This window comes from Scyliorhinus torazame, chromosome 11 (genome assembly GCF_047496885.1).
Source record: "Scyliorhinus torazame isolate Kashiwa2021f chromosome 11, sScyTor2.1, whole genome shotgun sequence".
Taxonomy (NCBI): Eukaryota; Metazoa; Chordata; class Chondrichthyes; order Carcharhiniformes; family Scyliorhinidae; genus Scyliorhinus; species Scyliorhinus torazame.
The window spans coordinates 187,902,604-187,927,698 of NC_092717.1; the positions used below are offsets into that span (position 1 = coordinate 187,902,604).

The following is a 25,095-nucleotide window of genomic DNA, read 5'->3' on the forward strand; positions in this document are numbered from 1 at the left end:
CTGATCCCTTGAGGTAGTCCTGATTCTGGTATAGATTAGAATGCTCATTTATCACTTCAATATCAGCACAGCAGACCTATTCAGTACAGCTATCACAACTGAAATTTGAAAGAGCATCTGACCATTAAAAAAAAGCTAGGCAAGGGTAGGAACTCACGAATCTTAAGAGATTTTATTCTAACAGCTTTAATTACATTGCTTGTCAAAATGAAAATTGAAACAAGTATACAAAACATTTGATTAGTAGTGTGTAATGAAAGGAATAACTTCACACCAATAACCCATCCTGATCAGACCCAGGTATTTACTGTCCATATATTTCTCAGCCAACTAAGGTAAAGAAAAAAAACACAGCTTTCTGCTGGCAAACCAGGTCCTTGCAGTATTCATGTAGTAGGTGGTGGGGTCTTGCTTTGAGTTCCAAACACTCAGGAGGGCATGGGGGGGGGGGGGGGGGGGGGAAATAGGAATTGATGGAAATATGATGTCTTGCGCAACACCAAAAATGGAATGACTCAGGTGTAATTGCAACACACTGGGGGGAAAAACAAAACAAAAAAGTCACAGTGAGATGGTTTAGGTGCATTCACTGGACATTGCTACCTACTATACACTAGCCAAGAGACAAGCTAATGAAAGCAAAAGATCATCCTTTTTTTCATCTGACCCAACAGTACCTGCATGCTGTGGTCAGCTTACTCTTCAGTATGGGGTAAGCTACAAGGGAGAAAGGGAGAGTCAACACGACTCCAAATTCAAACAGGCTATATAATCAGGCATTCTTCGCTACTCATTTTTTGCTTCACTTGTGGTCAACCGTTCTATTTTTCCCCACACAATTCATGATATTGTAGAACAGTGACCCCCCTTGTTCACAAGAACCTCCAGCACATCACTGTAAAATAACTCATCAGCTCAGAAGAAACCTTAAGAGTTGGACTTAAATTATTCAGAAGGCAGAAAAAAGTGGGTTAGAATATATTTTATTCTGTTGAATTTCAAATGCAGCCTGTATAGGTCTAGGAAAGGGATACTTGAGCAACCCATGAGACTGACTCACAGAATAGTGCAAGAGAATCAGAACCTAGAAATCACAAGTGTATGTTAAAATTTTAAAATAAAATCACAAGCGGTCCTTCACTCCTAAAATCTCAGATTTAGGAAAACAAGTTGAAAAATCAAAGTCACATGCAAGCTTCCCTCCCTCCCAACAAAAAGCCATACCCCACACCATGGAACAGCCTTGTTCCAGAGCGAGCAAGCCAAATCTTCTAACATACTTTGTAGTGCATTGTACTGTTGGGAGCATACATAAGCACCTCCCGTTTCCAACATGTTTGTATATCCCTTTCCTACACTTAATACTTACAAGTCAGTTTAAACCTGCAAAAGAAGGGAAAATAAAGAACAACCATGGGGGGTATATATTGCATAGGAGTAGCAAGAAACTGCCTCATTACAAAAAAAGGGACGATATATACACATTTAAATAAGAAACCACATATTTCCTTTCAAGTCTGTACTTCTCACCCATACAGTGTGATGTTATTTATAGTTCTAGTGATTGGATGTAATGAAGCAGGTTCCTGGCACCCAATACCACAAAAGTAGCTGTTTGTCACACTACATAATAAAGCAGGAAAGAAGGGACGGGCAGGAGAGGAGGGAGGAAGGGAGAAAAGAGGAGCTATTTGTTGCTTTTGAGTTGGTTGGACAGCCAATCCAGTCCTTCATACAGGCCGTCACCACTGGTCGCACAGGTTGCTTGAATGAACCAGGTCCTCTGACGGAGTTGATGCAGACCCAATTTATCTGTGATCTCTGCAGCATTCATTGCATTAGGCAGATCCTGGAGAGGGGCGGGGGGGGGGGGAAAAAATGCATAATTGGAGACAACAGATTCAAATCTAGATCTATCCCTTGGTGTTGCAGTGTCATCTTTGGGAAAAGTGTGACAGAAGGCACTCAACAGTTAAGCCAGTCATACAAAAAAAAACCCTTAAGCTGGAGGAGTGGTAAAAATTGAAATAATGCCCATGGGAGTATAGCACACGATGTTTAAAACATTCTGAAATTGCAACAAATGCCCGAGCACTCCCATGCAGCTGGCCAGGATGATAAATCAAAGTGAGTGGTACATCTACAAGGCGACTGGGCTATCACAAGGTTGTACCGCAATGCAATACATGACTGACGGGTCTCTGAACAAGGATGGCTGTCCTTTCAAAGTACAGCACAAAGCTTTGACAATGAGTCATCCTGGCTCAAAACATTAGCTCCTTTCTCTCCAGATGCTGTCAGACCTTCTGGGATTGTCCAATATTTTCTGTTTTATAGCACTTACCTGTTTGTTTGCAAAAAGTAACAATACAGCATCTCGTAGCTCATCTTCAGCCAGCATTCTCATTAATTCTTCTTTAGCTTCATTTACTCTCTCCCTGTCGTTACTGTCAACGACAAAAATCAAACCTGGAACACAAGTAAATATTGATATTAGTGAAGGCAGTTTCTTACCCCATCTAACTCCTCGCTACAATACAGCCACTTTTTCTTTTAACCTTTCACAGCATGTGCGAGTCAATAGCAAGGCCAGCATTTGTTGCCCACCAATTATTGCCACCTTCTTAAACCACTGTGGTCCATCTGGTGTAGGAACACCTAGAGTGCTGTTCGGAAGAGAGTACTAGGATTTTGATCCAGCAACACGTGTGTGGATTAGTTGAGTTCCCAACTGTCTGCTGCTCTTTTTAGGAGGTAGAGGTCACAGGTTTGAAAGATAGTGTTGAATGAGGCTCAGCAACCTGCTGCTGTGTTCCTTGCATATGGTACACATTGCTGCCACTGTATGGTGGAAGGGGTGCCAATCAAGCAAACTGCTTTGTCCTGGATGGTGTCAAGCTTGTGTGGGGGTTGCATTCATTCAAGCAAATAGATGGTAATCCATCACTCCCTGCAAAAATTAAGGATAGAAATGGCAGGATTCGAGAAATTGTAAGCTTCGTCAAAAGAAAGCATACGTAGGCATCTAAAAACTGACTAAGCCCTGGAGTACAGTGAAAGTAGGAAGGAACTTAAACGTGGAATTAGGAGGGCTAAAAGGGGCCATGAAATGTCTTTAGCAAACATGGTCAAGGAGAATCCCAAGGCTTTTTGTGCATATAAAAGGAGTACGAGAAAGAGTAAGCCCACTTAAGGACAATGGAGGGAAGATAGCATGGAACCACAGGAAGTGGGTGAAATCCTTAATGAGTACTTTGTATTGGTATTCACTAGGGAGAAGGATGTTGAGGTCAGGAATAGGTATGTGAACTCTCGAGAATGTCAACATATCAAAAAGGAGGAAGTGTTTGAGTATCCTAAATTGCATTAAGGTAGACAAGTCCCCAGGGCCGGATTGCGTCTGGAATATATCCCAGGTTACTGCGAGAGGCATGGGGAGAAATAGCTGGGGCCTTAAGAGATATTTTCACATCCTCTTTGACCATAGGCGACATTCCAGAGGACTAGAGTATAGCCAATGTTATTTCCTTGTTTAAGAAAGGAAGCAGGGACAAATTATAGGTCGGTAAGCCTGACATCAGTGGTGGGGAAGCTTTTGGAAAAGATACTGAGGCACAGGGTATATGCACCTTTGGAGGAAAATGGACTATTGTGTCAAGCAGCATGGTTTTGAATGGGGAAGGTCATGTCTCACCAACTTGATTGGGCTGGCTAGATGGTTACAACTGGCTTGGTTATAGAAGACAGAGTAGCAGTGTAAGGGTGTTTTTCGGAATGGCGATCTGTAGCTAGTGGTGTTCCGCAGGGATCAGTGCTGGGGGGAACCCGTTGTTTGTAGTATAAATAAATGATCTGGGGGAAAATGTACATCGTTTGATTAGTAAGTTTGCGGATGACATGAAGATTGGCGGAGTTGTTGATAGCACCGAGGATTGTCCGAGCATACGACAGTAAGTTTGCGGATGACATGATGATTGGTGGAGTTGTTGATAGCACCGAGGATTGTCCGAGCATACGACAGTAAGTTTGCGGATGACATGATGATTGGTGGAGTTGTTGATAGCGCCAAGGATTGTCAGAGGATACGACAGAATATAGATAGATTGGAGACTTGGGCACAGAAATGGCAGATGGAGTTTAATTTGGACAAATGCAAGGCAATGCATTTTGGAGGATCAAATCTAGGTACGAATTATACTGTAAATGGCGGAACCCTTAGGAACATTAACATACAGAAGGATCTGGATATGCAGGTCCACAGTTCCATTTACTTGTCAACACAAGTAGCCACGGTGATTATGAAGGCATATGGCATGCTTGCCTTCATCAGCCGGGGCACAGAGTATAAAATTGGGAAATCATGTTGCAGCTATATAGGCGCATTTGGAGTATAGCATGCAGTTCTGGTCACCGCATTATCAGAAGGACGTGGAAGTTTTGGAGAGAGAGAGAGCAAAGAAGGATCACCAGGATGTTGCCTAGTCTCGAGGGTGTTGGCTACGAGGAGAGGTTGTGTAAACTAGGATTATTTTCACTGGAAAGATGGAGGGTGAGGAGACCTGATAGAGGTCTACAAAATTGAGGTGCATAGACAGGGTAGATAGTCAGAAGCTTTTTCCAAGGATGGAAAGTGTCAATTACAAGGGTGCACTGGTTCAAGGTGAGAGAGGGAAAGTTTAAGGGAGAAGTGCGGGGTACATTTTTCATGCAGAGAGTGGTGGGTGCCTGGAACGCACTGTCAGAGGATGTGGTGGAAGCAGGCACATTTACGAGGCAACTGGATGGATACATGAATAGGGAGGAAATAGAGGGATACGGACAGAGTTAAGGGCAAAAGGATTTTTTGGGGGGCATCAGGATCGGCACAGGCTTGGAAGGCCGAAGTGCCTGTTCCTGTGCTGTACTTTTCTTTGTTCTCTGTTCTGACTCACTGCAGAATTCCCAGACACTTGGCTGCTCTTTTAGACACAGTATTTAAATGGCTGGGCCAGTTCAGTTTCTGGTCAATGGTTAAGCTCCACACTGGTTAAGTGTGTGTGTGGGGGGGGGGGGGGGGGGAGGAGAAAGAGAAAGAGAGAATTAGCAATGGTAATGCAAGTCATTGAATGTCATGGGGAGATGGTTAGATTCTCCCTTGTTGGAGATGTTTATTGCCTGGTACTTTTGTGACATGAATGTTTCTTGCCACCCAACAGGCCACAGAGTCTTGTTCCATATGGTTTCATTTTGAGGAGTTGCGCATGGTGCTGAACACTGCCATCATCTGTGAACATCCCCACTTCTGACCTTATGGAGGGAAGATCAGTGATGAAACTGCTAAAGATGGTTGGGCCCCATGACACTGAAAATCTTGACTCATCAACTATCTCCTTGAAAGGGCAGCATGACGGTGCAGTGGTTAGCACAGCTGCCTCACTGCACCGAGGTCCCAGGTTCAATCCCAGCTCTGGGTCACTGCCAGTGTGATGTTTGCATTCTCCCAGTGTTGGTGTGGTTTTCGCCCCCACAACCCAAAGATGTGCAGGGTAGGTGGATTGGCCACTCAAATTGGAAAAAATTAATTGGATACTCAATTTTTAAAAAACTATTTCCATGAATACAGCCAATCTATTCATGGCTTTGAGCACTTTTTGGTTTTAGCATGTGACACACACACACAGAGTTTCCAGTCAAGATGCTTTGCGCCTTGGGAGGGGTACTTGCATATCTTGGCATTCACACGTATCTGTTGCCCTCGTCTTTCAAGGTGGTAAAGGTCACAGGTTGTCATGGAGTCATAGCAAGTTGCTGACTCAATGCTCTGGTTGGACCATCTTCCTGCCTGTGGGAAATTGTGGGACCTGGTTCCTCTGTGGCCGATACCAAGAGTTATGCAACGTGATCACAAAGCCCACATCACCTTTGTCAGACTGCTCACCAAAATCTTTTCTCCAACATTGAAAGAGCTAGCCAATCAGCAGCAAGAATGAAAAATACAAGAATGTCTTTTGGCAAGATCCTAAATATTGAACAAGGTCATAAAGTCAAGCAATGGCAAAATGTGCTCACCTTGTGTGTTTTGAAAGTAGTGGCGCCAAAGTGGACGGATCTTGTCCTGCCCACCCACATCCCACACTGTAAAACTAATGTTCCTGTATTCCACAGTTTCTACGTTGAAGCCTAGGAAAACAAAAAAAATAAACAAATTTATGTAGAATTCAGAGTCCTTGTAATCATTACCTCCCAGATCCATGCGACATTCTTGTGGGGCAACCCCCCCCCCCCGAATACATGAACCTATTGTTCCAAGTTGGGGTGTGGAGCCCATTGGCCATGGAGTGACTTCTTCAAAATCTGACCATCAACTTGTCAAAGCTGGATCGTATTTCCTTCCACATCCACTCAGTCTGTTTTGAAACCATTGAGCCAAATTTGCATCCGGCAGTACAAGTTACGGAAAAAATAGCCAACATGAAAAAATATAAGTGCCATTCAAACCAGTCACTTCAGAGCAATACATTATTCACAAAGGGCTTTGATGGGACACTACATAAACACTTTTAATTTAAAAACACATTGCTGTTTTCGGTCCAGACTTGATCACAGGTTGGAAAGATTTTTCTACTACCATAAGACATGAGGAGAATTAGGCCACTCGGTCCATCGAGTCTGCTCCGCCATTCAATCATGGCTGATATTTTGCTCATCCCCATTCTCCTGCCTATTCCCATAACCCCTGATCCCCTTATTAATCAAGAACCCATCTATCTCAGTCTTAAAGACATCAGTGATTTGGCCTCCACAGCCTTCTGCGGCAAAGAGGTCCACACATTCACCACCCTCTGACTGAAGAAATTCCTCCTCATCTCGGTTTTAAAAGGATCATCCCTTTAGTCTGAGATTTTCCTCCGGTTCTAGTTTTTCGTACAATTGGAAACACCCTCTCCACATCCACTCTATCCAGGCCTCGCAGTACCCTGCAAGTGTCAGGCTAGTCAGATGCTTTTACCCAGGGTAGAGGGGTCAATTACTAGGGGGCATAGGTTTAAAGTGCAAGGGGCAAGGTTTAGAGGAGATGTACAAGGCAAGTTTTTTTTTATACTCAGGGTAGTGGGTGCCTGGAACTCGCTCCCGGAGGAGGTGGTGGAAGCAGGGACGATAGTGACATTTAAGGGGCATCTTGACAAATACATGAATAGGATGGAAATAGAGGGATACGGACCCAGGAAGTGTAGAAGATTTTAGTTTAGACGGGCAGCATGGTCGGCACGGGCTTGGAGGGCCGACCGGCCTGTTCCTATGCTGTACTTTTCTTTGTCAATAGGATCACCCCCTCATCCTTCTAAACTCCAACGACTCCAGACCCAGAGTCCCCAACCATTCCTCATATGACAAGCTCTTCATTCCAGAGATTGTGCACAAGGCCAACACATCCTTCCTTAGATACAGGGCCCAAAACTGCTCACAATACTCCAAATGGGGTCTGACCCAGAGCCTTATACAGCCTCAAAAGTACATCCCTAGTCTTGTATTTTAGCCCGCTTGACATGAATGCTAACATTGCATTTGCCTTCTTAAATAGCGACTGAACCTGCAAGTTAACCTTCAGAGACTCTTGAATAAGGACACCCAAGTCCCTTTGTGCTTCTGATTTCCTAAGCATTTCCCCATTTAGAAAATAGTTCATACGTAAATGCCTCCCTCCAAAGTGCTTAACCTCACACTTTTCCACATTGTATTTCATTTGCCACTTCATTTCCCACTCTCCTAGCCTGTCCAAGTTCTTCTGCAACCCCCTTGCTTGCTCAATACTACCTGTCCCTCTACAGATCTTTGTATCATCTGCAAATTTAACAACAGTGCCTTCAGTTCCTTCTTCCAGATCATTAATGTATATTGTGAAAAGTTGTGGTCCCAGCAGACTCCTGAGGCACACCACTAGTCACCGACTGCCATCCTGAAAATAACTCCTTTATCCCCACTCTGCCTTCTGCCAGTCAGCCAATCCTCGATTCATGCCAGGATCTTATCCTTAACACCATGGGCTCTTAACTTATGCGGCACCTTGTCAAAGGCCTTCTGGAAATCTAAATAAATCACGTCCACTGGTTCTTACATGCATAAAAATCTCAAACTAAAAGCATCAAGCCAATAAGTTGAATATTCAAATTTTAAGCTCACTTACCTATAGTAGGAATTGTGGTTACAATTTCACCCAATTTCAATTTGTATAAAATGGTCGTCTTGCCAGCTGCATCTAGACCCACCATGAGAATACGCATTTCCTTTTTTCCAAGAATGCTTTTGAAGAATAAGGTTAATGCACCCCCCATGGCTTAAGCTTCTGGTTAGATTCTAGTTTTAATATTAATCTGAAAAAGATTTTAAAAAGTGTCAGGCAAGTACAGGCAGTGAACATGCATAAAGAGACAACACAGCTCCGTCAGTTATTGCGCACTGGCCAATGCAGATTCAATTACCCACTCAGCACTGATGGAGCCCTGTGGCCTGATGCCAAGCATCTGCATCATGGGTTAACTCTTGGATATTAATAGTCTCATCTGTCAACACATCCACCTACACAAGGAAAGTAAAATGGTGGCCTTCCGAAGATTAGGAAAGGACAAATAGTGCAAGTCTTCAGGATGTACGCCCATTCAAACAGTTGTTCAGCATTGGAGACCATTAGGAACGATGATCCCTTGAAGGAGTGCAGTCCAGACCATTGCACTAATTGGCAAGGAAGGCATTAGAACTGAGAAGTGTAGAAATGGGGGGATCAGACAGGTGTTTCTGCATCAACCAGGTCATGCAAGGTATATTGCTCTCTGATGTCAGAGTGCAGAATATTTTGCAGGGAAAGGAAATGGGCCAAAAGTTGTGGCACACATCGGTACCAATGAATAAGAGAGACACACAGAGAGGGGCAGGTATTAAGGTGCTATGGAGCTTACGGAGGAAGTTAAGTAGCGCCCCCCCCCCCCTGTCATGTACACCAGCGAGTAGAAATAGGAAGACAGGGAAGATCAAAGCTCAAGATTCTCAGGGCATTGAGTTCTACAGCAGGAGCAATCTGTTCAAGAGAGCTCAAACCACAATAGGACTGGGACCAATAACTTGGAAGGTTTAATTAAATTTGTGGACTGAGTATCCGAAAATAGAAAGTGGGAGAGAAGTAAGGTGCATAAAATGAAATGAGTATTGGATAATACTACAGATAATAGTCGATTCCCGTTTGGGTCACTGTGCGGAGATTGCACGTTCTCCCCGCCAGTTTCTGGGCTTCCTCCAGTTTCCTCCCACAAGTTCCGAAAGACGTGCTGGTTAGATGAATTGGACATTCTGAATTCTCCCGGTGTACCCGAACAGGCGCCATAGTGTGGCAACTAGGGGCTTTTCACAGTAACTTCATTGCAGTGTTAATGTAAGCTTACTTACGACAATAATAAAAGATTAAGGATTAGACTAGTAATGGAGACGACCAAGAAACCACCTAAGCTTCTGAATGAAGAGGGTATGTCAGGTGAATTCTCCAAAGTGAGAACCAGGCCATCTGAGGTAGATAATTCCAAATATTGAGTCAATTTCTCCTCCCCTCAGTCATAAATGATTGGCATACTTATGAACTGTGCCTACTGTTTAAGATTCCCTAGCCAAAGGAAATAACATCCAAATATCTATCCTGTTAAGCACTTCATAATATGCAGGACTCTTGCTCAAGAATGGTGCAAGGACAGTCCACATTTACCTCGTTTGTAGTTACATCAGCGGGTAAGGGTTTTGAAACAAAGGTCAGGGAAAATGTTAACAGGCACTCGAAAGGGCTGATTAATTAATAGTAAGGAGAGCCAGTACATATTCATAAGTTTGACTAATCTAATCACATTTTACAATGAAGTAATAAGAGATTTACTGAAGGGAATGCAATACATAGTGTCCATAAGAATTTTAGGAAAGAGTTTGACAAAGTACCATATAAAAGGTTGATTCACAAATGGAGTCTCATGATGCAGGGTCAGTGCCAGTTGAGTAGACAATGACTTAAGGATGGCTTTAGAACAGAAAGGCATGACAAAATAAATTAAAATTGAAATGCTGCCAGACACAGGGGACTTTTTGTCCCCCAACATTTTCGGTTTATATTTCAAGATATCCAGCGTCTAAAATTTTGCTTTCAAGACATGGTAAATTTCTTTTCCAAACTGGTAAATTGTAGAAAGTGGTGTGCGAAAGGGGCCTTTTTCCCCCAAAAAAGGATATGTAGAGTTGAGAGATTCGTGGAGGTGTGATACCAACTGACTGCAACAGGTCATAGGCTAGTAGAATGGGCAGACAAAAAAAGCAGGGAATTTAAGAGAATTGGGAGGTGATGCATGTTGGCAGAAGTGATAGAGGCAATTAGATTTAAAAGCAGAGTTCCGAAAAGTATGCAGGGACAGAGACCTGGGGATTCATGTGCATACATCTTTGAAGGTGGCAGGACACAGAAAACAGGAGCATGTCATTCGAGCGTGTTCAATACAATCATAACTGATCCTTTATCTCAACACCACACTCTTCATGCTCTCCCTATACCCCTCAAAACCTTTCAAGTCTAGAAAATCTATTTTGCTCGATTATATTCAGTGACGTGGCCTCCACAACGTTCTGTAATAGAGAATCTAATGGGTTCACCACCTTGAATGAAGAGGTTTCTCCTCTTAGCCCTAAATGGCCTATCCCACATCCTGAGACTGTGACGCCTTGTTCTCGACCCCCTCAGCCAGCAGAAACAACATCCCTGCATCAAGTCTGTCCAGCCACATCAGAATTTTGTGTTTCAATTAGATCCAAGTAATTCTTCAAATTGCAACGAATACTGGCCCAGTCAACACACTCGCTCTTCATGACAATCCTGCCATTCCAGACATTGAGAATCATTAGCATATAGGATCTTGGAATTGGCCACAATTAGAGTACTGCATCCATTTCAGGTCACCATACTTTAGGAGGGCCAAGGGCCTTTGGAAGGTAGAGATTTGCCAGAATGCTTTAAAGGATGGGTTAGATTAGAGAAACGGATTGATGCAAAGGAGGGATGGGGAAATCTGGGTGTACAAGGTGGTGCCAGGTTTAGGAAAGATAAGACAAAAAATCTATTCCCATTTGCTGACGGTATCAGGACGAGGGGACACAAACTTGATTTTGAGCAAGATTTAGAGGAAGATGCGAGGGATTTTTTTTTTGATATTGCATTTAAGTGGTAATGATCCAAATTCCTGGCCGAAAAGGATGGTGGTAGCAGAGTTGATCAATGATTTCCAAAGAAAATTAAATACATACTTGGAGGTAAATAACCTTGCAGGACTTCAGGGGTAGACCCAGGAAAATGGACCGAGTGGAGTGCTCCAGAGAAAGCTGGCAAAGAAATAAGCTTAATAGCCTCCTGCTGTGCCATGACATGCGACATGACAAAAACAGCTTTAATACTGAAGAAAATGTCTGGGACATTTAAGAAAAATTTTGCAGATCATAGGTCTCAATTACAATTTAAATAAAATGACTAGCAAAAAAATGGAACCCGCACAAATTTAATTCATCACAACAATGCCATTAATTGCATAGAGGACACACTAGACCATAAACTAATAGGTTTATCCAAGGAACGAAATGTGGAAAGAAAGGTTTAGATCATTACAGTAATGCGGTTACAGGATATAGCAGGGTGTAGCTTTATATTTAGGGTAAATGAAGGGGGTTATGTGACCTTCTCCAAGGTCTGCTGGACAGCAAGCCTGGGTGATTTGCTTGTTGAGATGGAAAGACTTAAAACACCTTGCACCATCTCAGTAAACCAAACCAATTTAAGTTTGGAGACAATGACAGCATTTCAGTAAACCAATTTAAGTTTGGAGACAATGACAGATGGCTCACAGCTTAGTAGATAGAGTCTCCCAAAGTCCCAGAAAGATGCTCAAGGTACCAAGCTCTAAATGGTTGTATTGTAACCTGTCCATTTACTCCCCAAAAAAGGGAACAAGAATCAAATATAGATATTTAGCATTTCTACCTAAAGAGAAAGCCATTTTTGAGATCAAATTACAGCTTTCCTACAAATCAATGAATATCACAGACAAACAGCATATATTCTATGTCGTCAGTGGAGAGAAAGGGCGCATGGCTTGCAGCTACCACAGCCAGATATGAAAAGCACATAGTTGCCAAGTCAAAGATATGCATCCTGCAACCATCTAAGGATTCCAGGAAATTCGCCTTAGCATGTCCCTGGGTCGGAGTATCATGGAACCCGCTTTACTGCAGGTCGTGGATTTTAGAAACTCTTCAAAAATTGAGAGAAGCATCTGGAGAAGGTCACTTGGTTACCTATTCAGTGAAACAGGAACCCACTGGAAGCAACTGTGGACTGTTTGCTGCAAAAACTGTAATTCCAAGGGGACTGCAATGTGTGAAAAGTATAAACGGGAAACCTTCTTCTCGCAGTTTAAAGCATAGGTTGCCTACAAAAGGAAGAGAATGTTTAGTCAATAGTGCTTTTTAAATAATTTGTTACAGTACAATGTTAAAACATGAAATCTTGATGCCATTCTTCAGCTATTAACTTTTGGCAGTGGAAGTAAGAGCAGCGTCAAGGAATACTGCTACAGGAATGTGAAAGTATATCCCAATAGCAGCGCTTAAACCATGGTCGGGAGCCCTGAAGACATTTTCTATTTCCTACTAGATTCTCCTTCTTGAATTTCACAGGCCAGGGAACGAAAGGGCCTCCCAACCACAGTCCCTACTAATGCATTCCTGAATTCACAAACAACTCGCAACACCAAGCTGGTGAAATTAAAGTGAAAAACCCAGCAGAGCAAGAAAATGCAACTAGGTAATGTCAAGCACACCAGATAAGTAACACATGGAAACAAAAGATGGATGCAAAGATGCCAGCAAACGGAGAGGTGGAGAAGAAGAAAAAGGTAGTGTTTGGCTGCAAAGTTACATTATAATTGAAAGCAGGCGTCTCAGATTGGCAGGTCCTCTCCTTTGTAACTCAATCTAAACACTCCACCTGTCTCCTTCCCCGCACCCTCCCACTAGTTTCAAAACTCTCCATTGCTAATCAGTATATTCCCATACAAGTTAAAGCCATTAGTGCTTTAAAAGTAATCTTAACATTTGTGATTCTGCTCACTTTTAAATTTCCTTGGCTCTGGCTAGTTTGTTCTGCCAGACCAGACTATATGCCTTGGCTGCCATGACTCTGGTGCTATTTCACCTCTTCCAGCCTGCCGGCTAGTGTACTGGACAGAAACCTGGTTTAATCTTGGATCAAATTATACTGCTCCACTGTTTGCTGTGACCTCTAACATCCTATAACTTTCTACTGAAACTGCATTTATGCTGGATTGGCCATCCTCCAACACCAGAAGGTATTGTGTTCACGTCCAAGAGACCCACCTGCTACTCACTCCTTTGGTTAAATTCCCACAAAACTGCCGACCACCCAACTTCCCTGCCTGGTCCCTATGCCAACTAATCTTGTAAATTATATGCCAATTTAGTTTGTAAATTATACTCTTTTCTCATACAGCGCACCCCTCCCCAACCACCCCAATGAGGAAACTTCAGGCTAGCCTCCCTGATCTATACTGGATCCCAATACTGGATCCCAGTCCAACACCTCAAATTTAAAGTTCCCATCCTCATCTTTAAATCCTCATGGCATCAACTCTTCCCCTTCTGACTTTGCATGATGTTCCATACCTACAAATTTCCTCCAACTGCCAATTGCTCTGCCTCAAAACACCAAGCTTTCAGCCACCGTTCAAATATTTCCTGTTAGTGTCCTTTTCTTTGTCAGTAGACCTCAAGCTTTTTGGGACATTGCACGTTTTACAAACGCAGAATATTATTGTCCTAATTACTGACATTATTAACATGGCCGAAGTTACAAGTTCTCATGACAATCGAAGAATACAAATTTGGTAGTTACATTGCTGGATGTTCTTCACAGTTCACATAACAGTGCTTCAGCCCAATGGCCTATGGTGTAATATTTACTTAGTCATTGCTGAATAAACATCCATCCCTATTGGTCTTCACAAAGCATTCACTAATGTCATAGAATATTAGGTAAACATTTTGATGGAAGTGGTACAAAGGTATGTTTAACCTCCAGTAAACGTATTTGAGGATAGGTTCCAGTATAGCTGGAGGCAGGGCAAATTGCTCAATAGACCGGAGTTGTTTGATGCAAGTTTACAATAATGCAACCCTAGAAGAGGCAGCAACTGGTTTCAAAATTTTGATGGGAGAAATTGGTCAAACTGATCAGAAATTATTCAGTGACCAGGGACTCAAACAGGATACGGTTTTAGAAAAAGAACAATTTGCATAAACAAATTGAAGGGCGACTGCTTTATACATCTGATATAGTAAGCCCCTAGACAAGCCGTTCCAGTAAACTGCCGAGGTCCACAGAAAAAGGACAATCTAATCTAGCTATCGACTCTCAACCAAAATGATAGTCAGTGCTATCTAATGGCTTTTACAAGTACCTGATGTTCAGTTTGAATTCCATCAGATATTATATCCTAGGCCCAAACATACAAAGAGCTGAATTCATGGCTGCCTCTGACATCTAAACAGCGTATGTTACACCATGGAGCCCTAGCAAAACTGAAGTAAATGAAATCAAATGAAATTTTACTATTGTTTGGAGTCATGCCTAGCATAAAGGTAGATTGATATTGAAAATCATAAGATCTTGATTGATTTATTGTCACGTGTACTGCGGCACAGTCCAGGCAGAGTGTACCATATATGGAAAAACATGTCCTAAATACAGTGTAAATACATAGGCACAGGCGAGCATACGGAGTGCAGTACTGCTCAGTAGAGGCGTGTGAAGAGGTCAGTTTACTTCATAAAAAGGATCATTCAGGAGCCTGAAATAATGGGGAAGAACAGTTTTAAAACCTGTTAAGGTGAGTGTTCAGACTTTTGTATTTCCTGCCCGGAAGTTGGAACCCAGGATTGGGGTCTTTGATTATGCTGTCCACTTTCCCAAGGCAATGTTAGGAGTAGAGAGTCGATGGATGGCAAGCGGGTTTGCATGATGGACTGGGATGTGTTTACAACTCTGCATTCTTAGGTCTTGGACCGAGCAGTTGCCAAACATACCAGGCTCTGATGGAGCCAGATAGGATGTTTTCTATGGCGCATCTATAAAAACTGAGTCAATGTGGAGATGCCAAATTTCCTTACATTTCCCCGAGGAAACATATAGTCTCTGTTGTGCTTTGTTGGTCATAGCGCTTTCTTGGTCATAGCGTCGATGTGGGTGGATCTGGACAGATTGTTGGTGATGTGCACACCTAGGAATATGAGGCTGTCAACCATCTCCACCTCAGCACAATTGATGCAGACAGGAGTGTATATGATACTTTGCTCCTGAAGTCAATGAACAGCTCTTTAATTTTGCTGACATGGAAGGAGAGATCGTTGTCATTACACCACTCCACTAGGTTCTCCCTCATGTACTGACTCATCGTTGTTTGAGATCCGACCCACTATGGTCGTGTCTTCAGCAAATTTGTAGATGGAGTGGGAGCCAAAGTTTGCCACAGTCACAAGTGTATAGGGAATACAGTAGGGGGAAGTACACAGCCTTATGGGACCCCGGCATTGAGGACTATTGTCAAGGTGGCGTTGTTGTTTTATGGGTCACAAGTCGAGGATCCAAGTCCTAGATTTTGGAGTTTTCATATGAGCTTGGCTGGGATGATGGGTGTTGAAGGCAGAGCTGTAGTCAACGAATAGGAGTCTTTGTTGTCGAGATGCCCCAGGGACGAGTGAAGGGTCAGAGACATGGTGTCTGCTGGGGACAAATTGTGGCAGTATGCAAATTGCAGTGGGTCAAGGCATTCTGGAGAATGGAGTGATGTGTCTCATGACACATCATAATGATAGATAAAGGTCACTGGACAGTAGTCATTGAGGCACATTTCCTGTTTCTTCTTTGGCACCGGGTATGATGGTGGTCTTCTTGAAGCAGGTGGGAACCTCTGAAAAGAGTAGAGAGGTTGAAGATGTCCACGATCACACCCACCAGTTGGTCCATGCAGGATCTGAGTGCATGACCAGGGACCACGTCAGGACCTGTTGCTTTCAGAGGGTACACATTCAAGAAGGCCGATCTGACTTCAGAAGCTGTGATGGTAGGTACGGATGTCCGAGGCTGCGGAGGCAGTTGACAAAAGGTTTGATAGTTTCCTGCTCGAACAGAGCATAGAAGTATTGAGTTCATTGGAGAGAGGTGCACTGCCACCAGAGATTCTACTCGGCTTTGCTTTGTAGCTCGTTATATTGTTTAAGCCTTGCCACAACCACAGAGTCCTTGTCGTTAGTCTGTGACTTTAGCTTAGTTTGGAATCTTAGCCTCAGGTCAACACTGCAGAAATTCCTCAGGATAGTGCCCTGGGCCCAACCTCCCTCTAGCACAAGGTCATAAATAGGAATGATTGTAGACGAATAAACACAAAACAGTCCACATCCACAAAGCAAAACCTGAACCAACATTCAAGCTTGGGCTGCCAAGACAGGCGAGTGCTGGGCAATGACCATTTCCAACAAAAGATAATCTACAAATTCCCCTTGGAATCCAATGCCATTATCACCACCAATCCCCACTACCATCTCTGTGGGGTTATCAATCAGAAATTTGACTGAATTAGCCTTCAGAAGAGGTCAGAGCCTGTAGCAAGTAACTCACTTTGATGTTCCCCAAAAGCCTGCCCACCATGTACAAGGTAGAAATGTGCTGCGTGGATGAGTGCAATTCCATTGATGCTTGATCCCAAGTTTCTTGGCACCAGTCAGGATAAAATCAGACAACTTGATTTGCACCTCATCCGCCACCTTAAACATTCACTCCCTTCACCACCATCAATAGTGGCAGCAGTAAGTACCACATGAAGGATGCACTGCAACTCAACAAGGCTCCTGCATCACCACCAGCCAAAGCAGTAACCTCGACCACCGAGGACAAGGGCAGCAGATGCAGGAGAACTCCATCACCTGCACGCCACTCATTTACCTGACTTGGAAGTATAATCACTATACCTTTACTGTTGCAGAGTCAAAAAAAAAAAAAAAAAAAAAAAAAAAACAGGATTCCCTTCCCTACAGCACGAACTACACCCAACAGACTGCAGACGTTCAAGACCACCATTCATTACCATCCTGGCAGTGACAATTAGGGTAGAGCAAAATGCTAACCACAGCAGCAGCAACAGACATCTCAAGATAAAATTTTAAAAAGGACTCAAATAGCTAGCATAACTGATTCAAGAGAAAAAAAGGCACTTAAATTAGCCAGTGTAACAGATTAAAGTAATTTATTTTCATCTTTTCAGTGTGTCTAATTACTTTTCATACCTGCGCAATCCATACATGGAACACAAGGTTTGCTGGGGCATAAATTTGCAAGAGACTAATTGGATAGCTCTCAAAAAGAGCCAGTACCACAAAATGGCTGGATGGGCTTCTTTGCTGCAAAACAGATATTCAGGTGCCAAAGCCAGCAAAGTTGCAAGAACTGCTTTATGCCTCCAACCAACAGCCTTGAAATTGATTTCGGGCAGAAGCCAAACTAAACAATGCCTCAAGGTGGGGTTGCTCAAGGGCTGTAGGGCCAATTCATATGCCAGAAAATAATTTTATGTAAAGTGAAATGCACATAATTCTTTTTGTTGAAGTACTCTAACTGACTGTGGAGTCACCTCAATTAGTGTCTTTACTAATCAAGGAAGTTCTGGAAAAAATATCATTTAATTGCTTGCTCGCCCTCCTACCCAAAAAACCTCAAGTGCAATTCATTTCAGAATTAACTAATAGCACTGGCACATTTTAAGACACCCGGTTTCAAATGGTATTGTCTCCCTAATTTTAGACTGAAAGACAGTACAATTGGGAGTTCCCTGGAGAGAAGCCAAAAGTTGCTATCTGTGTTGGAATTAACACTACAGATCGAAGTACACGGAGTCTTGCAGAGACAAAATTTCCCAAGGCTGGCAACCTCTTTCCTATGCTACGATCCTGAAGAGCTCAGGGGAAGATTAGGACAGTCAACATGAGGTGGCAGAGTTGGTGCATAGAAAAGAATTGGAGTGAATGTCATATAAGAATTGGAGTGAATGCCATATAAAGAAAAGCCATACTGAAGAGAGGGCATTTGCTGGAGATGTGATAACATCAAATGAGCTTGTGGATAAGGTAAATGGAGAGCTGTGATTTAAGCTAATGTAGCAAGGGCAAGGAAGTTGAAGTTTGAAACCAGAGCAAGATTGATACAGGTGTTGGAATAACAAAGCTTAGCTGACTGAAATGGAAACAAAAGAAAGGGATATATAAAAACACTTGTATTGAAATATTAAACTTAAGAAAATGAATAATTCAAAAGGAGTCAGGACTAGGAGAGCTATGTGAAATATAATTGCAATCATAAGCATTAAGCAAAAATATGGTTTATATAGGACTGTTGAATTACCTGGTTTTCAGGGATGGGGGAAAAGAGAAGAACAATGCAGGGCAGTGAAGGGTCTATTGTAGAACTAAAAGATAAAGCATTGCATTATTGCAACAGTGGTTAGCATTGCTGCCTCAGCGCCAGGGACCTGGGTTCAATTCCAGCCTTCGGTGCCTAGTGTTTGCATGTTCTCCCCGTTGGTTTCCTTCAGATTTGTCCCACAGTCCAAAGATGTGCAGGTTAGATAGTTTGGCCATGCTAAAATTGCCCCCTAGTGCCCAAAATGTGCAGGTTAGTTGGGGTTACAGGGATAGGGGAAATGGACCAGGTACGAGTCTCTTTCAGGAGGGTTAGTGCAGACTCGATGAGCCAAATGCACTGCAGAGATTCCATGGATTCGGAGATAGAATATGGAGACCACATCCTAAAAATTATATTTTTATTTACATTTCAGAGATAGTAGAATTTTGGGCTGGTTCAGCACACTGGGCTAAATCGTTGGCTTTTAAGGCAGACCAGCAGCACGGTTCGATTACCGTACCAGCCTCCCCGAACAGGCGCCGGAATGTGGCGACTAGGGGCTTTTCACAGTAACTTCATTGAAGCCTACTTGTGACAATAAGCAATTTTCATTTCATTTCTTGCAAATAGCAGTTACTGATCATTTGTGGGTTTTAAATTAAATTAGACTGGAATAATGAAAGCAACTTGCATTTAAACAGCTAAATTAAAAAAAAGATTACAAAATTATAAGCATAAATTCTAATAGTTTAGAGGGTCATACCTAAATCAAAAGGTGAATTTCTGCCAATATCACACATTCCACCAAGATTCTCATGCCCAGAAGCATCTTGTGGACACAATAATTCAAATCAAAAAGGAAAAAAAAAAAGTTGCTTGCCTTATGGTCTCTCAAGGATTAGGTTGAAGAGGAAATGTTTTCTTTTCCTTACCTTTTATATTACATCATCTTGGTAACTCAAGGCCCAATGTTTCCAACCACAGATCAAATTCATGAGAGATTTTACATTCAGCTTTGTCATTACATTTCCTTTGATCATGACAACAGTGCAAAAGTAGGTGGTGAGGGTGTGAGACAAAGTAAGGATTGGTAAAAGATACAGATTGATTGAATGGACGATCATGTGGCTCAAGCATTTTAATATGCTTTGTGGGAATAGATGATTTTGGGAGGAAAAACGAGGAATGGGAGACAATGCATTCAATCAAGAGACACTTAGGGGCATGGTTGACCAGGAGGTGTAAAAATGTAATTCCCGAAAAGTGCATGTTGTTTGAGTTTTATGAATAGGGATTGAGAGAACACAAGTAAACTACTTTTATACAAAATATGAATTTGGTCACAGTTATGATTATCCATTAAAGCCACAAGGCCATATATCACAATAATATATCATGGTGGAAACTGAAGCACTGGAATAATTTCAGGCTAAGACTTAATATATTTCTTTTCAAACCTTTGGACAGACATGTAAGAGTAACTCCTACGAGTGCAATTGCAGGTAAAGCAATAAAACAGCACTCAAAAACATTGGTAGAACCAACATTTATTAAGATACAGGGCTATGTGGAGAGTTTGGGCAATGGAATTAGCTTTTAATTGCTTCCAACAAGTGTGCGCACAGGTGAAATAAGGCCTACTTCAGTGCTTCAAATTTCAATGGTTCTATGGCATTGAGAGAATGACCCCCTTCACAGCTTTCCCACATTTGAAATATGTACAAATTGTCATGGTGCAAATTCTTATTTCACTTAGTGTATGGCCATATACAGATGTCAACTTTGGTTGTAGCACTCACCACCTCTGAGCCAGGTTGTAGAATTCTAACACTTTCCTTTACACTGACCTAGGTGAAATTACATTTCAAAAGGACTACTATACATGCAGAATGAAAACCCATGCACACACCCCATCTGTAAAACAGGCCGAGGAAGGCTTCTCTTTTATTTCAACAAGCACACTATCAACTCCCTTTGGCCCACTCCCTTGGCAAATAATACCTTCCCCTGTTCCGAATGTCTGCTATTTGGAGCTAGCTTGCATGTCTGCAGTATTTCACAGGAAATAATATTCAGCATTATTACCTCTCCAACATTAATCTGTTCAGTTGAATGTGTGCCAGTGATTTTTAAATTATTTTTCTGCAGTAACAGTGGGGTGGGGGACTAAGAGATGGGTCATACATGCCCTGCCAGATGAATAAGGACCATAACTTCCAAAGCAAGAAGGTTGGGTTGACATGAATGTCCTGCAATTTAGGCTTCTTTCAATACAGCTATTAGCAAGAGGCTAACTCGAGAAGAAATCCGACTGGTGTCTACGCAATTTGATACTTACCTGCAAACCATTAATAGTTTATGCTGGTGGCCAACAATAATCAAAGCAGGGGGAGGGGTGGAAAAGCCTATCACCCATTTCATACAGAAACCATTGAGACAAAGGCATTCAGACCTCAGGTGAAAAGATGTGCTCACAATACCATCCTCTCAAACAAAAACTGTGATCGAGGAAACATATGTGAAACTCTTAACTAGTTGGAAGTCAAAAACTCTTAACTCATGGAAAGACCTAAAAATGCACCACAATCATAAGATTTAGAACCAGATATCAGTTAATTTTAATGAAGCAGTGAGAGTTTGAACACAGAACTGCCCACCGCTTTGTATTTTTTGATAGTCTTCAAAATGATATTTAAGTATCCAATACATTTGTAATTAGGATAGCATGCCCACCTGGATATCCAAGATGGACAGAAACCATCAATTCACTTGAATACTCAAAGTTTTGAAAAACTCATTACGCTCATCATGGTAGCTTGCCCACAGATTTGATAATGAATGATGCCTTTACAAGTTTACCAACAAAGCAAAGAAAGCGTCACTGTTGTTGTACTGGAAGTTTAATGATGCTAGAATACAAAGTATTTCTTGCCAAGCAGTCTTCTCCAAAACTTCAAATTCCTACCGTCAGACAGAAATTACATTCTGCACATTACCTAAATTATATTTCCACTTTGTCAGTGTAATGAACAAGACTGACACACAATGAGTTACATCTAACTTCATATTCTAGCTGAAAGCTGCTATGCTATTAAAAATGTACACTTTGTATTTAATTAATATAGAGGCATATAATCTTACACACCTCAGATCACCTGTAACACATTAAGTAGATTAAATAGATATTTTCAAGATTTCACAATGGACTATAGCACCATACAAACATGTGGTATACTCATCCGATAAGGCAGATTTCAGAGACTATTTAACCTTACAATTGATCAGTGTTACTTCAGATCTTAACACCAGGTTTCAATACCATTTTAATAATTCATAAGCTGGCAAGCCTGTAACTAAGACTAAGTTGATGAGTCTGTAACTAGATTAAATTTAGGACCAGCAAAAAGAAAATCTTTCACAAGAATTAAAGCAACAAATACCCAATAGCAGTGATTAAAGCAAAATCCAGAACAACTTTTAAATGAAGTTAATAGATATCAAAAAAGGAAAGTGTTAAAAAGATGTTGTGGTACCATTTGAGGAAGTTTTTCTTGTGCAAAGACCAATACTTACGTTTTGCCAACATCACTTTAAAGAGGATGATTATTAGATCTCATTGCTGCTTATGGGAACTTGCTGTGCAAATTGGCTGCCGCAATTCTCCACACAACGACTACACTTCAAAAATACTTCATTAGCCATGTAGTGCGTAAGGGACACACTCGACGCTGTCAAAGACTCCAAACATTTGAATTCTTAAATTGATCTTTCTTGGCAAAGCCCACCACTGACACACGCTTGCAATAATACCAACGGAGGTGTTCTGTTGGTACTGCGAATAGTGGAATCTGTTGGTACTGCGAATAGTGGAATTTGTTGGTACTGCGAATAGTGGAATTCGGCACACGGGGAGATTTTAGTGAGTCAGTGAAAAGGGAAGGAAGGGAATTAGAAGTGGACAGCATTTAAAAATATATGGACAAGAGGGCCATCGCCTGAGCTGTACTGCTCCAAGTCAATTTTTTCTTTCCAGCCCCGATAAGACTCAATGCAATCGAAGAATGTCATTTAACAAGAAGGCACAAACGACAGGTTTATCGCAACCGCAAAGAAATGCCGCTTTCCCCTGCAATAAGGTAGCAATCGTGGCAAACCCGTGCCCCAAAACACTGGACTGAATTGGAAGCAGTTTAAACACTCATCCCCGTCTCTTCAAGCCAAGATGGCGGCACACTCACTTCCTCCTCCCCGATACCCAAGCCCGGGTCGTAAAACCCGGCTCTGAGATCGAAAGCGCCGCGAGAAACTAGCGAGGGGGGGAAATATTCGGGCGGGGGGGGGGGAAATATTCGGGCGGGGGGGGGGAAAATATTCGGGCGGCGGGGGGGGGGGGGGAAATATTCGGCGGCGGGAAAGCTTGGCCTTCCCACTCGCCCCAAATGAGCCGGATTCATATACAGCGTGGAACAAACAGTATCCCGCCCGAAGCCGTTGTACGGGTTTTTTTCTTTCTCTCTTTCGGGTACTCATCCGCTCTCGGTGCGTTTTACCCGTTACTCCTGCTTTTACTGGGAAGGGTCTCCTCTCCGCTTCTCATCCTCAGCCACAAGCCGCTCCCGGTCAGTTCATTTCCTCACCTCGACTTAAGATGGAGACCACAGCTCGCTGGAGCTTTCTCCGCTCTCCCTCTCTTTGCGCCACTTCGTGGAGGGGAGGGGGGGTGTGACGGGCTGAGGTCATCCAATGGCGAGCCGGGACATGCCCACCATTGTCGTCACGTGACCACACATCCCTACACCAGGGGTCACCATGGTAACCCAAGGACGGCCAATGTCATGCCAACGGTGGCTGGAGTGAGAGGCCGATTGGCTGGGGAGGAACTGGTCCTGATTTAATTTGACTGACCCTTTCTTTGGTTTTTTTACAGCTGTTATTTTATTTATCGTCCGTTAAATTGATGGGGAAAATCATTTTTTTTCTCGCCTCTCAATCGCCAATTAGAAAGAGGAAGGGAGGATTGTGGGATGATAAAAGGAAAGGTTTTTTTTGCAGCCTGACATATGACTAATACAATGTCAAGGCTCCCCCACATGTACGATGGTGACATCCAGCTTTACCATCAGCACGACCAACCACCACCACCTCTCTCTACTGCTCTCTTGTTGCTAAATGGGCAAATAGCGCATCCAGGGGCAGCACAGTTGTTAGCACAGTTGCTTCACAGCTCCAGGGTCCCAGTTCGATTCCCGGCTTGGGTCACTGTCTGTGCGGAGTTTGCACTTTCTCCCCGTGTGCGTGGGTTTCCTCCGGGTACTCCGGTTTCCTCCCACAGTCCAAAGATGTGCAGGTTAGGTGGATTGGTCATGCTAAATTGGCCTTAGTGTCCATAAAGGTTGGGTGAGGTTACGGAGATAGGGTGGAGGTGTGGGCTTGGGTAGGGTGCTCTTTCCAAGGGCCGATGCAGACTCGAAGGGCTGAATGGCCTCCTTCTGCACTAAATTCTATGATTCCATGAACCTCTAGTAACCCGGTCGCACAGTTGGTAGCATTGATGTTTCACAGCTCCATGATCCCAGGTTCAATTCCCAGCTTGGGCCGCTGTCTGTGCGGAGTATGCACGTTCTCGTGTGCGTGGGTTTCCTCCAGGTATTCTGGTTTCCTCCCACAAGTCCCGAAAGACATGCTGTTAGGTATCTGGACATTCTGAATTCTCCCTCTGTGTACCTGAACAGGTGCTGGAATGTGGTGACTAGGAGCTTTTCATAGTAACTTAATTGCAGTGTCAATATAAGCCTATTTGCGACAATAAAGATTAAAAACAAAAAAAACGGGTGAGCAGAATTTGCCCCCGATTGAATATTAGGAAGACTGAAGCTATTGTCCTCCTCTGCTTCACATTTAGTGCCTTCGCCTCACACTCCATCCCGCTCTCTCTGACAAACGTACCTGACTGAAGCAGACTGTTCAAGGCCTTGGTGCTGTATTTGACTTTGAAATGAGCTTCTGATTGCAATTTCCCACCACCACTCCGACAGAACCGCAGAATTTTTCCAGTGCACAAGGTGGCCATTCAATGCATCAAGTCTGCACTGGCTCTCTAAAAGAGCATTCTACCTTGTCTCACTCCCCTGTCGTAAACTCGTGACCTTGCACATTCTCTCTTTTCAGAAAGCAATCCAGTTTCCTTTTGAACACCTCGACCAAACCTGACTCCATCACCCTCTCGAGAAGTTTGTCCCAGACTCCAACCGCTCTTGGTGAAATAACTTTCTCACATCCAATATTTGGAATCTGTGTCCTCTAGTTCTTGGTGCTCTTGAATGGGAACGTTTCTCACTATTTAGCCTGCCATACCTCTTATGATCTTGAATACCCCTACATAGAGTCTCCTCTCAGCCATCTTTTCTCCAAGGAAAATAATCCCAATGTTTCCAATCTACCCTCATAGCTACGATTCTTTATCCCTGGAATCATACTTCTGAACCTCCTCTAGCCCTTCCAATGCCTTCACATTCTTCCACAAGTATGGCACCCAGAAATAGAAGCAGTACTCCAAATGAGGCATAACTATTGTCTTATAC

The 25,095-nt window shown here is 42.8% G+C and overlaps 1 protein-coding gene across 5 annotated transcripts; it reads right to left on the reverse strand.

The window, feature by feature from the left end:
- Positions 1 to 146: 146 nt before the first annotated feature.
- On the reverse strand, positions 147 to 23,291 carry arf1 (ADP-ribosylation factor 1). 5 transcript variants are annotated; one of them, XM_072468179.1, is made up of 6 exons: positions 23,152 to 23,284; positions 12,343 to 12,476; positions 8,165 to 8,351; positions 6,049 to 6,159; positions 2,345 to 2,469; positions 147 to 1,849 (listed from the first exon to the last, which is right to left on the reverse strand). In XM_072468179.1, the coding sequence occupies exons 3-6, from the start codon at positions 8,310 to 8,312 to the stop codon at positions 1,688 to 1,690; spliced, it is 546 nt and encodes a 181-aa protein (XP_072324280.1). In that variant the 5' UTR covers positions 8,313 to 8,351; positions 12,343 to 12,476; positions 23,152 to 23,284; the 3' UTR covers positions 147 to 1,687. The 5 variants fall into 5 exon arrangements, with proteins under 5 accessions (XP_072324280.1, XP_072324279.1, XP_072324281.1 ...); XM_072468178.1 differs by having other exon boundaries at positions 23,065 to 23,236; XM_072468180.1 differs by lacking the exon at positions 23,152 to 23,284 and adding an exon at positions 22,088 to 22,106.
- Positions 23,292 to 25,095: the final 1,804 nt, after the last annotated feature.

Coding starts and splice junctions, on each gene's coding strand:
- arf1 (XM_072468182.1), bottom strand. CDS start 8,312: ATGGGGGGTGCATTAACCTTATTCTTCAAAAGCATTCTTGGAAAAAAG. Junction 6,160..8,164: donor AACCACAATTCCTACTATAG/GTAAGTGAGCTT, acceptor TTGTTTTCCTAG/GCTTCAACGTAGAAACTGTG. Junction 1,850..2,344: donor TACTTTTTGCAAACAAACAG/GTAAGTGCTATA, acceptor GCCCCTCTCCAG/GATCTGCCTAATGCAATGAA.